At 39.9% G+C, this 13,813-nt stretch overlaps 2 protein-coding genes across 2 annotated transcripts; one reads left to right on the forward strand and one right to left on the reverse strand.

Moving 5' to 3' along the window:
• The first annotated feature begins 3,838 nt into the window (after positions 1–3,838).
• On the forward strand, positions 3,839–6,659 carry LOC147849581 (receptor-like protein kinase HERK 1). The gene has a single exon (XM_087337359.1). The coding sequence runs from the start codon at positions 3,863–3,865 to the stop codon at positions 6,578–6,580; it is 2,718 nt and encodes a 905-aa protein (XP_087193485.1). The 5' UTR covers positions 3,839–3,862; the 3' UTR covers positions 6,581–6,659.
• A 3,002-nt stretch (positions 6,660–9,661) lies between these two features.
• Positions 9,662–13,807, reverse strand: LOC147849582 (putative protein phosphatase 2C 3). Its single transcript, XM_087337360.1, has 8 exons — positions 13,783–13,807; positions 12,506–12,677; positions 12,274–12,427; positions 12,103–12,166; positions 11,896–12,003; positions 11,585–11,710; positions 10,448–10,689; positions 9,662–10,100 (listed from the first exon to the last, which is right to left on the reverse strand). Exons 2-8 carry the CDS (start codon positions 12,609–12,611, stop codon positions 9,896–9,898), a joined length of 1,005 nt encoding a protein of 334 aa, XP_087193486.1. The 5' UTR covers positions 12,612–12,677; positions 13,783–13,807; the 3' UTR covers positions 9,662–9,895.
• Positions 13,808–13,813: the final 6 nt, after the last annotated feature.

Genomic DNA, 13,813 nt, shown 5'->3' on the forward strand with positions numbered 1-13,813 from the left:
CCCCTACCACATCTGCCTCTTTTATGCCCTTCTTGTCAACCTGAAATATGAGGAGAGATGATAAGTGGGTTGAGGGAAGTTACACTAGAACTCCCTTTGTGCGTTGACTCAGGTGCTGCTCGGCGCTCTACTATTGCTCGTTTCTGTGTTCTCATTTTCAACCAGTGTGTTTCACATCCTAGGATAACCAGTCTCTCACTCATTTTACCATTAAATAAATTGAAGTTAACCCATATAATTTATTCATCGAGCTATGTAGGTAACACCTCCACACAACAATAAACATGCTACTTGAGCAAAGAAATCAAAACTTTTATAATTCGTGTTCATTAACAACAAAATCTACATTGATTTCAAACTCTTTCTCTTACTATTTTTTAGTGAAGCTTATATGCAAATAAACTAAAACATATCCATATTAAAGTAGACATGAAGGCGTGATACTAACAATCAGCAATGGTTCGGTTCGGTTCAGTTTGAGAGGGTCCAAACTAAACTGGTTTGGAACCGAACCATTTAAATTTTTTAAAACTTGAACCAAACCAAACCATGAAACTGTTAAACCATTAAACTGTAAAAACCGTGGTTTCATGGTTCAGTTTTGATTTTCAACATAGGTCTAATTTTAATTTTTAAAATTTTTAAATTGATAATATTTCATTATTTTAAGTTTTAAAAATGTTTAAGATGTTCCTAAAATGTGAGAATAAGGTCAAAAAATGAAAGATTGTTTAAAAACAATATTTAAAAATTTGTTTAAAAAATAAAAAACTGCTAAACCGCGGTTTCGTGGTTCGAACCGTTGCCTATTGTTACGTGATACCTTGTCATCTTTGTTATAATGTCGATGGCATGGGGCCAATATTTTCCATTTATTCCATAGGATGGTATGCAAATGTTAGTTTTACAAGGCTTCTTGCACATTTACTTAATAAATTGTTTTGAGAACTCGTGTAAGGGTTGGTAATTATAAATTCAACTTGGCAAATAAGTTCCGAGTTTTGAAGAAAATGATTGTGTGTTGTCTGGAGGATTTGAAATTCAAATACAAAAGGAGTTCCATGTATTTAATATTTGTGTTTGTTAAGAGGGCTATTCAAGTCTATTTGAATTGTTGGTTGTATCTATCAAATATGCATGTTTCCATATTCTTGTATTTACAATTATGTCACGATAAACGAAATATGCACATTGCACACACAAAGAGTTTCGATACAGTATAATTTAGGTTATCAACAAACTTGACAAGAGTTGTTGTTCACATAATGATAGGTATATTTAAATCGGTAATAACCTAACTCCACTAGCTACTTGTTATAATGGGCCGTCTAACCCATTGAGGTTGTTGTCAAGATACCTACATGAAACTTTTAAGATTTTCCCGTGTAAATAGAAATGAAAAGAGAAGAGCTGAGAAGAAGTTAAATAAATACACATTCCATTTAATGTTTGCGCTATTTTCTCTCCGTAAGAGTTTGAAATTTGGAATAAAGGTACATGATGGTATCTTTATCAATATCAATTTTACTTATGATCAAGAAGAAGTATGAAATTGTTGGTGTCGATTTGGTGATAAGATTTAACGTTGATGTCTACAAGAGATCATCACCTAACAAATATGGGTGAGTTACTCTACTATACATGCTTCCCACGTGCTAAATATATTGTGCTCCAAGTTATCACATTATTTGATGAACTATTTTGAGTATTACTTCTAAAGACAACAAAGTTATCAATATCAAATTTATGAGAATTATGAGGGGAGCAGGATCTAATGTAAAAAGGTAAACCTAAAGATGAATCAATCCACAACATAATCATGTGTTGTGTATATTATGGACCTCTAAAGAACTTGTTTGTAGTTTTAGTGGTTTCCAATACCTTGGCGGAGGTATCTCATGAGCATGAATCCACACTTAGATGGTACGTGCTTTGTCACCATATATACATTTTCAAAGGGTTGATAATGCACATCATGTTGACTCTCAAAAACAAACTCTTACGTATTTGGACTTCAATTCATTACCCAACCATAGGTCCAAGGAAATAATGGATCGTATACAAATATGGACAAAACATCCTATAGGCATTTTGTACACTTCACGTTCACACTAGGCGATTCACATATCTTGTCCATCTCCCAAAGCCTATATTCATGCATCTGCCCACCTATGTAGAGTGGGTCGGATGTTTCAATAACCATCGAACCATCGGATTGTAAAGTGATAAATTTCATGACTTGAATTTTTAGTCATAAACACTAGTTTGGAGCCTGCGTTCGTTCTACTTGCATCGAATACATGTTCCACATTCTAGGCCATCCATCTACATGTCCCATATACTCTTGCACCTCTTGTTGTAACATGTGCAAAAAGCTTGTTCTTTCTAGCAATGAGCTAGCTCATTTATGTACTTTGAATGTGCACATTGGTAAGTTCAAACTAAGTACAAGGTGTGTGTGTGTGCATGTAACTTTTGACATTTTGATTTGATATAATCCCTCCCAAGGAGTCGCATAACTCCGCAAGAACACTGGCATTTGCTACATTTGGAGGCATACTAGAGAACACAAGGTGGCGATGTGTTCTGCAGTTACTGTTGATGATATATCCCCGACCACAACGTTGTGACCTAAAGTAAACAATGACAATTTCTTGACAACTAAGCTTAAAAAGTCCCAGGAGCTAGCGAACAGCCCAAACTGCCAAATGAAAGATGCAGTCGCCCAAATGCCAGTCGAGCGGGACGAGACGAGGAGCACCATACGTGCGAGGGAGCGGGACGATACATTTAGCTTCATTCATGTTTTTTTACCAAGCTACCTCACACACCAGAGCTTATCTTCAACTTATATCAACCCTCTCTATCTATCTATCTCTTTCTCTCTCTATCTCTTCTTACTTTAAGTAGTGGTTGTGGAAGAAGGAAGAGCGAAGGCTTAGAATGATGAGAGGCTACATTTAGCTTCATTCATGTTTTTTTGCCCCCTCACACTCTAGAGCTTATCTTCAACTTATATCAACCCTATCTCTCTCTCTCTCTCTCTCTCTCTAGCTATCTCTATCTCTCTCTATCAATGTATGTAGCTACTACCCAGCTCCGCGCCAGCTAAGTCATTCTCTCTCTATCACACACACACACACACTCTCTCTCTCTCTCTAAGTAGTATTCCCCCCTTATATCAACCCTCTCATCTACCCCCCTTTGTGTGTGAAACAGAGAGGCCATTCTCTCACTAGACTCTCTCTCTCTTCCCCTGTTTCTCACAGACAGAGAGAGGGGGGCATTCTCTCACAAGACTCTCTCTCTCTCTCTCTCTCTCTCTTCCCCTGTTTCTCTGAGAGAGTGAAGGGCATTCTCTCACTAGACTCTCTCTCTCTTCCCCTGTTTCTGATAGTGAGAGGGGGGCATTCTCTCACTAGACTCTCTCTCTTCCCTTGTTTCTCATAGAGAGTGAGGGCCATTCTCTCACTAGACTCTCTCTCTCTTCCCCTGTTCTGAGAGTGAGAGGGAGGGGGGGGGGCTTTCTCTCACAAGACTCTCTCTCTTCCCCTGTTTCTCAGAGAGAGTGAGGGGCATTCTCTCACAAGACTCTCTCTCTTCCCCTGTTTCTGAGAGAGAGAGAGAGAGGGGAATTGTCTCACTAGACTCTCTCTCTCTCTCTCTCTCTCTCTCTCTCTCTCTCTCTTCCCCTGTTTCTTCCTTCCCCTGCTCTTGCTGAACCCATTTTTTTTCCCTCTCCTCCTCCTCCTCCTCCTCCTCCTCCTGCACACACACACACACACACCCCTCACTAAAAAAGAAAAGAAAAGAAAAGAAAAGAAAAGAAAAGAAAGGAAAACAAAATGGCCCCTCCTCCCTCATGTGGAGCTTTGATATAATGGATATGGTGATGAAACAAAACCTGCTCCCCATCTCCTCCTCCTCCTTCTTCTTCTTCTTCTCTTTCTTCTCATTATGCTGCTGTTGCTTTCCCTTCACTCTGTTCCTAGCTGCAGATCCAGCCTCTGCTGCCTCCTCCTCTGGCAGCAGCAGCAGCAGCAGCAGCTATACACCCATTGATAACTACCTTATCAAGTGTGGTGGGGGGCAAGCCAATTTAACCCTAGACAATAGGCTATGGCAAGCAGACACAACCTATGCTAACCTTCTCTCATCAGATTCTTCTTCTTCTTCTTCGATCGAAGCTTCCATTGTTGGTAGCCCGATCCCGCTACTAAACTCATCCCGGATTTTCACCCGGACCGAGAGCTATAGCTTCGCGGTCGCCTCCCCCGGCCCGCATTGGCTCCGCCTCTATTTCTACTCATTCTCGTACCGCAATTTCACCGAGGCCGCGGCCACGTTCTCGGTTTTGGCCGTGTCGGGCTCGTCCCAATACACGCTCCTCCACAACTTCAACCCGGCCTCCTCCTCGGCCAAACTCATCCCTAGCCCTAGCTACCTAGGCAACTACACCGGCTTCTTCTTCAAGGAGTATACCCTCAACATATCCTCTTCCCCCTTTCTCCTCACCTTCATACCCTCGGGAGGGCCCGATGCCTACGCATTCATCAATGCGATCGAATTCATCTCGGCCCCACCCGAGCTCATCCCCGACGATCCCTACATGCTTGGGTCCAATTCCCTTGCCCCCATCGGACCCTCCTCCATGGCTATAGAGACCATGTATAGGATCAATGTCGGCGGCCCCCTAGTCACCCCGACCAACGACACTTCGGGCCTTTACCGGACCTGGCTCCCCAATGAGAGCTACCTCGACTCGAACCTCGGTGTCTCGGAAATCAATTCCACCCTCGATTCGATCTTGTATACCCAATCGGGATCAGATGCGCAGATCGCCCCTCCCATCGTGTATAGCACCGCGTTGCAAATCGAGAACCCGCAAGAGACGGCTTCGGTCGGGTTCAACCTCTCATGGGATCTCGAGGTTGAGCCGAACTTCACCTATGTCGTAAGGTTCCATCTGTGCGAGCTGCAGTATAGCACCGGAGGTAAGAGGTATTTCAATCTTTACTTGCAAAACCAGAGTGCCTACAGCCAGCTTGATTTAGGGCAAATGTATCAAGAATATGTGGCAATACACATGGATTTCACGGTGCCAGTGGCCGAAGATTCTTCGAATCTTCGGGTTCAAGCGGGACCTCCTCCAAATGTGGGCTCCAACATCTTCACCGAAGCGATCGTGAATGGTATCGAGGTGTGGAAACTAAGCAATTCGGAGGGGAGTTTGGATGGGGTTTCGGAACATTTGATGGGGTCTTCGCACACGAATTCTAAAACCCCTCTAGCACCGATCGTAGGGGGTGCGGTTGGTGGTGCCATGGCCGCTTTCGCACTCGTGATGGCCATCGTGTGCTTATGTTGCCGGCAAAGAGCCAAGGTTGTGAAGCAACCTGTTTCTACATGGGTTCCCCTAACATTAATGCACGAGGGACATTCGGCTAGCGTGGTAAGCAAAGCGACCGTAGCCGGAAGTTACGCGTCCTCGGCACCATCCACCATGGCCGGGAGAGTGTTTACGTTCGCCGAGATTCTCGAGGCCACCCGGAACTTTGACGAGGCCCTAGTCATTGGTGTGGGCGGGTTCGGAAAGGTGTACCAAGCACACCTCGATGACGGTACGAAAGTGGCCATAAAGAGAGGCAACCCAAGGTCTGAACAAGGCATCATGGAGTTCCAAACAGAGATTGACATGCTCTCGAAGCTTCGGCACCGGCACCTTGTGTCATTGATAGGGTATTGCAATGAGAATCATGAGATGGTATTGGTCTATGAGTTCATGGCCAATGGGCCCTTGAGAAGCCATCTCTACGGCACGAGCTTGCCTCCTCTCTCGTGGAAACAAAGGCTAGAGATATGTGTGGGCGCAGCACGAGGCCTTCATTATCTTCACACGGGAGCGATGCGATGTATAATCCACCGAGACGTGAAGACGACCAACATTCTCTTGGATGAGAACTTGGTGGCCAAAGTGTCGGATTTCGGGCTGTCAAAGACGGGTCCCGACCTCGACCAATCGCATGTGAGCACTGCGGTGAAGGGGAGCTTCGGGTACCTCGACCCCGAGTATTTCCGGAGGCAACAACTGACCGACAAGTCGGACGTGTATTCGTTCGGGGTGGTCCTCATGGAGGTGATATGTGCTCGGCCGGCAATCAACCCGACCCTCCCGAGGGAGCAAGTGAACATGGCGGAGTGGGCGATGCATTGGCAAAGGAAAGGCATGTTGGAGGATGTTATGGACCCAAACTTAGCTGGGAATATATGTAGGGATTCATTGGACATATTTGGGAAAACTGCTGAGAAGTGTTTGGCTGAGGATGGGGCTAGTAGGCCCACCATGGGTCAAGTCTTGTGGAGCCTTGAGTATGCCTTGCAGCTTCAAGATAGGTCACTCCTAGGGGCCATGTCCACAAGCATAGACAATGAGGAGGGCCATACCAATAATGTAGTGCTGCCTAGGCTTGATGAGGAAGAAGAGAACCATAGGGTTGACCATGATGATGATGATGATGATGATGACACAGAGGATATTAGCATGAGTGCTGTCTTCTCACAAATGGTGAGACCTCATTGAGAGACCTTTGGGTTTTTATTTAATTTTTTTTTCCCCTCTCTTGTAATATTTGACATCAATTTTTTCTTTTCTCTTTTTCTCTTGTATAATTTGTGCATGGATTAAAACCTAGACTTTGAAAGTTTTATATTGATATGTGTATAATTATTTTGTAAAGAGATAACTTATCATCATATAATTCTTCTCCCTTCTTCATTAGTGTTTGGAAAACATTATGGATATGTAGATTGAAATGCATTCATTGGATATGTATGTACATGGATTTCAATGTTAATTTCAATCCTTTTGAAGATCATGTGAGTGCATGATTGATCTTCCTTGTTCTTCCTATAACCCATCTCATGCCAGATGAGAAACTAGAGTTGTTTCCATAGCAACCTCCATTAGAATGAATGCTTCATTTTACTTAGACTATGGCTCCTCATGAGGAAGAAAAATGTTGGCTTGTAATTGATCATCCTTCGAGATCATGTTAGCACTTGTCCTCCTACATATTTGTTCACACAAAATGATGATAAAATTCACATGCCATTTAAGCATGTATTAAGCATATTTCTATGTCGGTGGTTTCCATTGCTTCCTTTTTTTTGTTTGCATCAAGATCTTGTGTGGAATTTCACTCAAGTGGTCACTTTACATGATCATCATCTTGTCGCATTGTATAGTTTCAGCAATTATGTGAATGAAGCCTTCGTAGGACTTGAATTGTGGCCCACAATAAGGAGTCCCACATTTTTATGATTTTATCATGGTAAGGCTGCCAATACACGAACATTTACTCTATTGCATTGAATGTTGATAAATAAACATGAAATAAGAATATAAATGTGAAGCCCACTAGATAGAAAAAGGTCTTTGATCAAGTGATAATGTCAAAAAGATCGTCCACTTTGTTGACCTTGTCCAATTGTTGATCCCTCTCTGCATCCACACCTACATTGCAAACAAAGGAATTTAGTTTTTAAAAACAACACAAATTTTAGGTTTTCTTCAATTACCTAAATAATATGTGCTTAGAAGTATGCGTGACACGTGCTTTTCGCTTCATTTTGCCAAAAAACAAAGTGGGTATCTTCTCTTCACTATAGTGATACGAATCATCCAAGGTCATGTATCATGTTTACATGTATTCATAATGATCTTTGATGCATGCATGAATCATCTCTTCTTTATAAACCCAAGAATGCATCATGGGATACACATCAATTGTGATAATAGATGTTTGTCCACATTACAAACTAATGTGCGAATATGATGCATGTCAATAATTGAGGTACGAATTCATGTATTCCCTTGGGGAATATATGAATTCTGAGCCCAAGACATCAATGTCAATGTGGAGACACACTTCAAACTTTTTGAAACATATGAATGATATATCTCAAAGTCATTACATTGCGTGCACATATGAACAAAACTCATACGATGTTACTAGATATTTCAAAGAAAGACGTCCACTCCACTATACAAAAAATTTCTCTCATCTATAGTTAGATTCTAAAAGCGATGTAGTGGATATGTATACGTATAATGAGAACCCAATGATCTAGACCCGAAGTTATTTTAAAACAAGTAGCTTTTGTGACATCATGAGTTAAAATGATCTAAAGGCTAATATCATTAAATAATTAGAATTGTCAGCCAACTTCAACATTAGATGATTCCTAGGAAAAAAATGGCTACAAGTTACAACTTTAATGATGACACTTCTATTCTAAGATGTACACTGTAGAGCATTACATTCAACCATTTAGGATTTAACACACATCTTACTACAATTTCGATTTATGCATATACCTTAAGTTTGTCAATACCATTGCAATTTTGCTTCGCAAATTGTCAACCCTCATGCCCATTGACTACTCAGTGATACAAATAAACCACAGAGTTTTATGGATGTTTCAAATACATATAGTGGCAAAGTACCACTATAGATCTATGTCCATAATAACTAGTATATTTGTTTATTACTACTTGAATGAACACCTTGAAACCTAGTTATTTTCTAGTCTAAGTGCACAGCATTGGCCCTTCATCATACTTCTTGAACATCAAATCTCAAATGTAATACAAATTGCAGTGCATTCTTGTCCAAGAAAACATACTAATTCACAATTGGGCTTCTACTACTGGAACTCACTTCATTCCTTTCCCATGCTTGACTTTTTCAAAGTTTATAATGTGCATGAGTTAGTAAGACCTTGCTACTTATTTTCTGGTTTACAACTTGCACAAACATCCAAATGCGCACAATTTTCCCCAATATTTGAAACCATTATAAAAGCCCTTGAGAAATGATGCTATGTTTGACATCGTATCCGTAACTTTCCAAGTTGTGGGTTCACAGGACCATCTTAGGTATAAGCTAAAGCAAGTTAAAGTTGGTTGTGAAGGAGAAATTTCCATAACAGAACCCGAAACCTGGCTCTCAAAATTATTTACCTTGGTTCCAAAACCAATTATTGTAATGCAATTGCTTTCCCATCGATTTCAATGTGTCTTGATCACTTCAGCTTTTCGATGATTTGGACTACCATTATTGTACTAAATGCTGCTAGTTGAGGGGCAGCTAACACTCTTGTCACTAGCCTTACATTGACAAAACAAATTCAAATATTATATATGCAGAAACTATTCTGGCCACACGAGATTGTACAGGCTACATGCATATATGAATCCATACTACTCATTTCCATCCTGGAAAAAAGTTTATGCTTATCTTTGTGTTTCACTAAAAGTATTTATATTTAATGTGTGTTCACTCTAAACAAATGAAAGAGTTTGTTCATTCAAACAAATTGCTAGATTTAGGATTTATAACTTCTGATTTTGTTATTAAGTAACTAATACTTTTCAGTTTTCTGATAAATTCCATGAAATGATATCATTGATGATGGAGAGGGAAGTGAGGTGTGAAAAGTAGAGAATGCAGGAAATGATTGCAAAACTCAGAAAAATCACAATCAAAACTGAAAAATAAACTTCAAATTAAGGTCCTCTTTCAACAAGTCCCAGTTTCTGACATATCCGAAGATTCTAAAATCGTGCAGATCATAACTCTTACACTTCAATGACTATATAAACAATTCAAAAGCTTTTTGTTTCTTGCGTGGACACAACAGGAGCTCAGTTGCTTTACAAATTCAATGTTGTTAAAACCAGATATTATTTCTTAGGATATATATACAAACAAGGAAAAAATGCTTCCAAGATACAAATAGGGGGTTGAGTTAGGTGCTACTTACAATTAGTTAGTGTCAAGCTGGATATATAATCTGTATCCGTGTGTATTGAAATGACCATGAGAAAATCATGTCATATTGGCTCTCTTGCTCTGTCCATATCATCTTTCTTCACCTTACACCTTAGGCATAAGAATGGACCCTCCCATGGCTTCTCATTCATGGAGAAGAAAGCTCCTGCATGCACGGATATGCCTTCACATGGTGTTATATCTATTTGACAAACTGCACAGTGAAACAATCCTGCTGTTGTGGAGGTAGAGACATCCATTCCAAGCCTGAATAAATAAGCGAACGATAAGGGTCTAAACCTTTTGTGAATGAGCAGAATCTAACAAGTTCACCATAATCCCCAAAAGCTATTATACTCTTATTTGCCACAATTCCCAATATCCTGCAAACTGATGCTTAATCTTATCGGTTTGTATTCTACATCTTTTTCTGTTGATAGTTTTAGTAATTAGGGTTTAATCATCGGTTTATCTGAGCTAATACTCCCACGGTCTTGTTATTAGGATATACATCATCACATGTTGATTTAAGAGTTTCTTACAAGATTAAAGTCACAGGGATTTTGCAGACCTTAGAGAGGCATCTTGTGAATTATGGAAAACTTAGTTCTCACCTGCTTGTCAAAAAACCAGACCCTTGCTCAAAGAGCTCCTCAGCAAGTCCACAGCTAATCTCAATGGGTTTAATAGGTGCCTTGTTTTTGGATTCTTGTCCGCGACTTTTCCCAAAGAGAAAGCTCTTGATTTTGCTTTGCTTCTTAGGAACAACAGGTACAGTTAAAGGAAGCTTTGGTGGCATAATGTCCACTACAAGACATGTTGTGTCATCCCAAAGTCCTCTGGCTTTTAAGGCTTCCTGCAGAAATACAAAATCGAAATTGAGAGGCCACTCATCTGCAATATGATACACTGGTTCAGCTATTGTAACACTTTCAAATTGAGGTGTAATTCTCAAAAGCATGGTAACATATCTACAGATCGTCCACATGCAGGCAGGCAGGCAGGCATATACCCATTTCTTAATTTCCTACGTCTTTATATCCTTGTCTAGAAGGCTGATTCCTTGAATTTCTCTATCTTTATATACTTCCCTAGTGAGGTTTTTTTATTTTTATCATTTTCAAGGGTGTCTAATCTGTACCAATTAAGTCTGCAGCACAGTTTCTTATAATCACACAAAATCATCTTCTGAAACATGAGAAAAAACAATCTCTGACATCTCAGATACCAATGTCCGAAATTGGTTACTGAATTTTAGTTTCGTTTAGTGTTTCTTGAAAGGAACTAAAATCTGAAAAGGTTTCTTGTCATTCTAGGATCTGCAGTTAACCAATTTAGGATTTGATCTCATTTCAACGCTTTTCATTACAAGAGTTTCTCACCCTGAATATGTACAATTTATTTTCTAGTATAGTCTATGTTGTTGGTAAAAAAGAAATCAAGAATCTACCATTCTCTCCCCATATAAACATTTGCCAGATCACCAAGACTAGAGGCAATCGTATCCCACCAATATATGATGTTTTCGAAGAGTAGTATCCTCAGATATATCAAATGGCAAGAAGTAAATATTGTAAGAGCTTCAAATGTTATTGTTGTATCCACAGAAAAAACAAATCCAGATTACAGCAATGTTCATTCTGTCTCAAATATGAAGCATTATTATTTTTACACTTCATAAGTCAATTTCCAACACTGTACTCTTATGTGTACGAGGATGCATACAGAAAATGTGGCAATGGACTACAAACCTTAACAATTTGCTTTGCTGCAAGTTCAGCGGGCAAACCACGAGAACATTTTGCTACCCTTTCACTACTCAAGGCATCCCAAACACCATCTGAAGCAATAATGAGTCGACCACCAGCACTAGAAAGCTAGAAGAAGACAGAAATAGGATTGCTTATCAATTTTCAGATCATATAGGGTATTCTCAAGTGGTTTTAACATAGATATATCTAAGAGGATGCCAAAATATAAGAATCAAATTTCACTAACCCAAAAGAAACCTTCAAATTAAAAATATTTAAAGAATCACGTTTCCGTGGGAACAACTCCTCACCTTTACTTGTTTGACATGGGGTATGGGAACAATGAATTCACCAACATCTATGTCACCAATAGATCTTGAGAGGCATAGGCCACCAGGCCAGCACCTCAAAGGACCAATCTGCAATATGAAAGCAAGCTTGGATCGAAATCGGAAACACTTACCAATCTTGTTACAACGCCATTTAAAATACAAACTAACTTGGACAAACATCTTAACCTCAACGCCACCAGCCAGGCTCAGCCTCCTTACTTCACCTCCACTTGCTGTAACTCTACCCCTTCTATGGCAATACACACACATCATCAGATCTAAAGTATTAAGTTCGTGAAAGAATTCAGCTATTCGCTGAACAGATGCTAATTTTGCAAGACAAAATAAAAAACTTACTCTTCCACATTTTCTTCCAGTCTGTGATCAATTGTCAGTGTGGATATAGCACCGCATTGAGAGTCCATGATACAACGTGAATCTCCTACACATGCAACAGTAATTGTCCACCCATCTACTATAACCAATGTAACTGTTGTCCCGGATTGTTGTTCTGATATTCAATAATATGATGTTACCGACAGAAGAATTAAATCAATTTTGACTGCAATCTAAAATTATATTGTCCAACCTTTGCATCGAAACTCCTCGTCTGTTTTGACAAAACCAGCAACTAATGCCCTTGGTAATATTGATAACCATTCTTCTCTGCTAAGATTAGGAGGAAGAGCACCCATCACATCCTTCAATAAATTTTCTTTGGCATATGCTGCAGCTGCAACTCCATTATGACCATCTAGGACCTGTATGTATTGAAGGTTATACTTTTTCTTACCACAGTGTACCTAATAGATATGTAGATCTTATATAATATAAGGATGTGTTTCGGGCCTTGAATCTTGTGGCAAGTATGTTCTGGTGTGAAAAAAACAAGAGGGAGAATTATAAACCATCTCCATCTGTACGACGTTACTTGATTTAAAGTAACGAATTCTCTCCATGTTTTTGGTATAATTAGATCGGATTCGCAGATGGAAGACCACCAATGCAGTATTCTCTGCATAAACATTTCCTCTCAAATCCAATTACTTAACAATGCATCAAACTACTACATGGCATCACTATGCAAAAACTCTTTATCGCCATACCACAACATTAACCTTTGGCCATGCCCTCCAACTGACGCCTAGGTTTACCACATTCAGCAGAGGTAGGCTATCTGTTGGAGATAGCAAACTGGTAGGAATGCACCTTTATGTTAATGGATAACAATCACATCATAAGAAACTCTTCAACTCATTGTCACATGGGAAAATTACACTCCCACAATCAACAATTGCAGTGTTGAATGATTTGGAAGCTCAACTAGGAAATCAACCAAGTTACGTTGAAAATGATCCAAAACACATAAGAGTTCAGCGAATTGTTTCATAACTTCTGCATAAGATCAATTCAAATAAGGTTTTTCCAACGAACCCAAGCATCAGCAAGGTCATAGATTACCACAAAGAGCAGAAAAGTGGAATGTCCACATCCACTTTACGGCATTTCGTAAGAATCAAAAGGAAGAAGCTGGGAGCTTACCAGAAAGATCACAAGACCCAGAGGAACCTACACATTTTATGTTACCTCACATTTTGGACGGTAAGGATCCTTACTACAAAGAACTGCATGCAAATAAACTTTTCCATTGATCTTACATGTGACAAGGTCACTCTTTTCCCGTGATCTTCTCATTTGAAGATTCCAGCGGTAACAATACTGAGAAGATAGATCCTTATCACAAAAACCACAAAGGTAACAACTTATCCATCTAATTTTCAAGCGATCTTACATTCATTCAATAACAGGGATGCATTAAGAAGAAGGCCTTGCAGGATAGACCGAAAAAGACAGGAGGATTCGTACCGCAAAGACCGAGAAGCCAGAGGAAGTATCT

Source organism: Azolla caroliniana, unplaced genomic scaffold, assembly GCF_043228905.1.
Source record: "Azolla caroliniana isolate FFs.n. ecotype wild unplaced genomic scaffold, voAzoCaro1.0.p SCAF_31, whole genome shotgun sequence".
Lineage (NCBI taxonomy): Eukaryota > Viridiplantae > Streptophyta > Polypodiopsida > Salviniales > Salviniaceae > Azolla > Azolla caroliniana.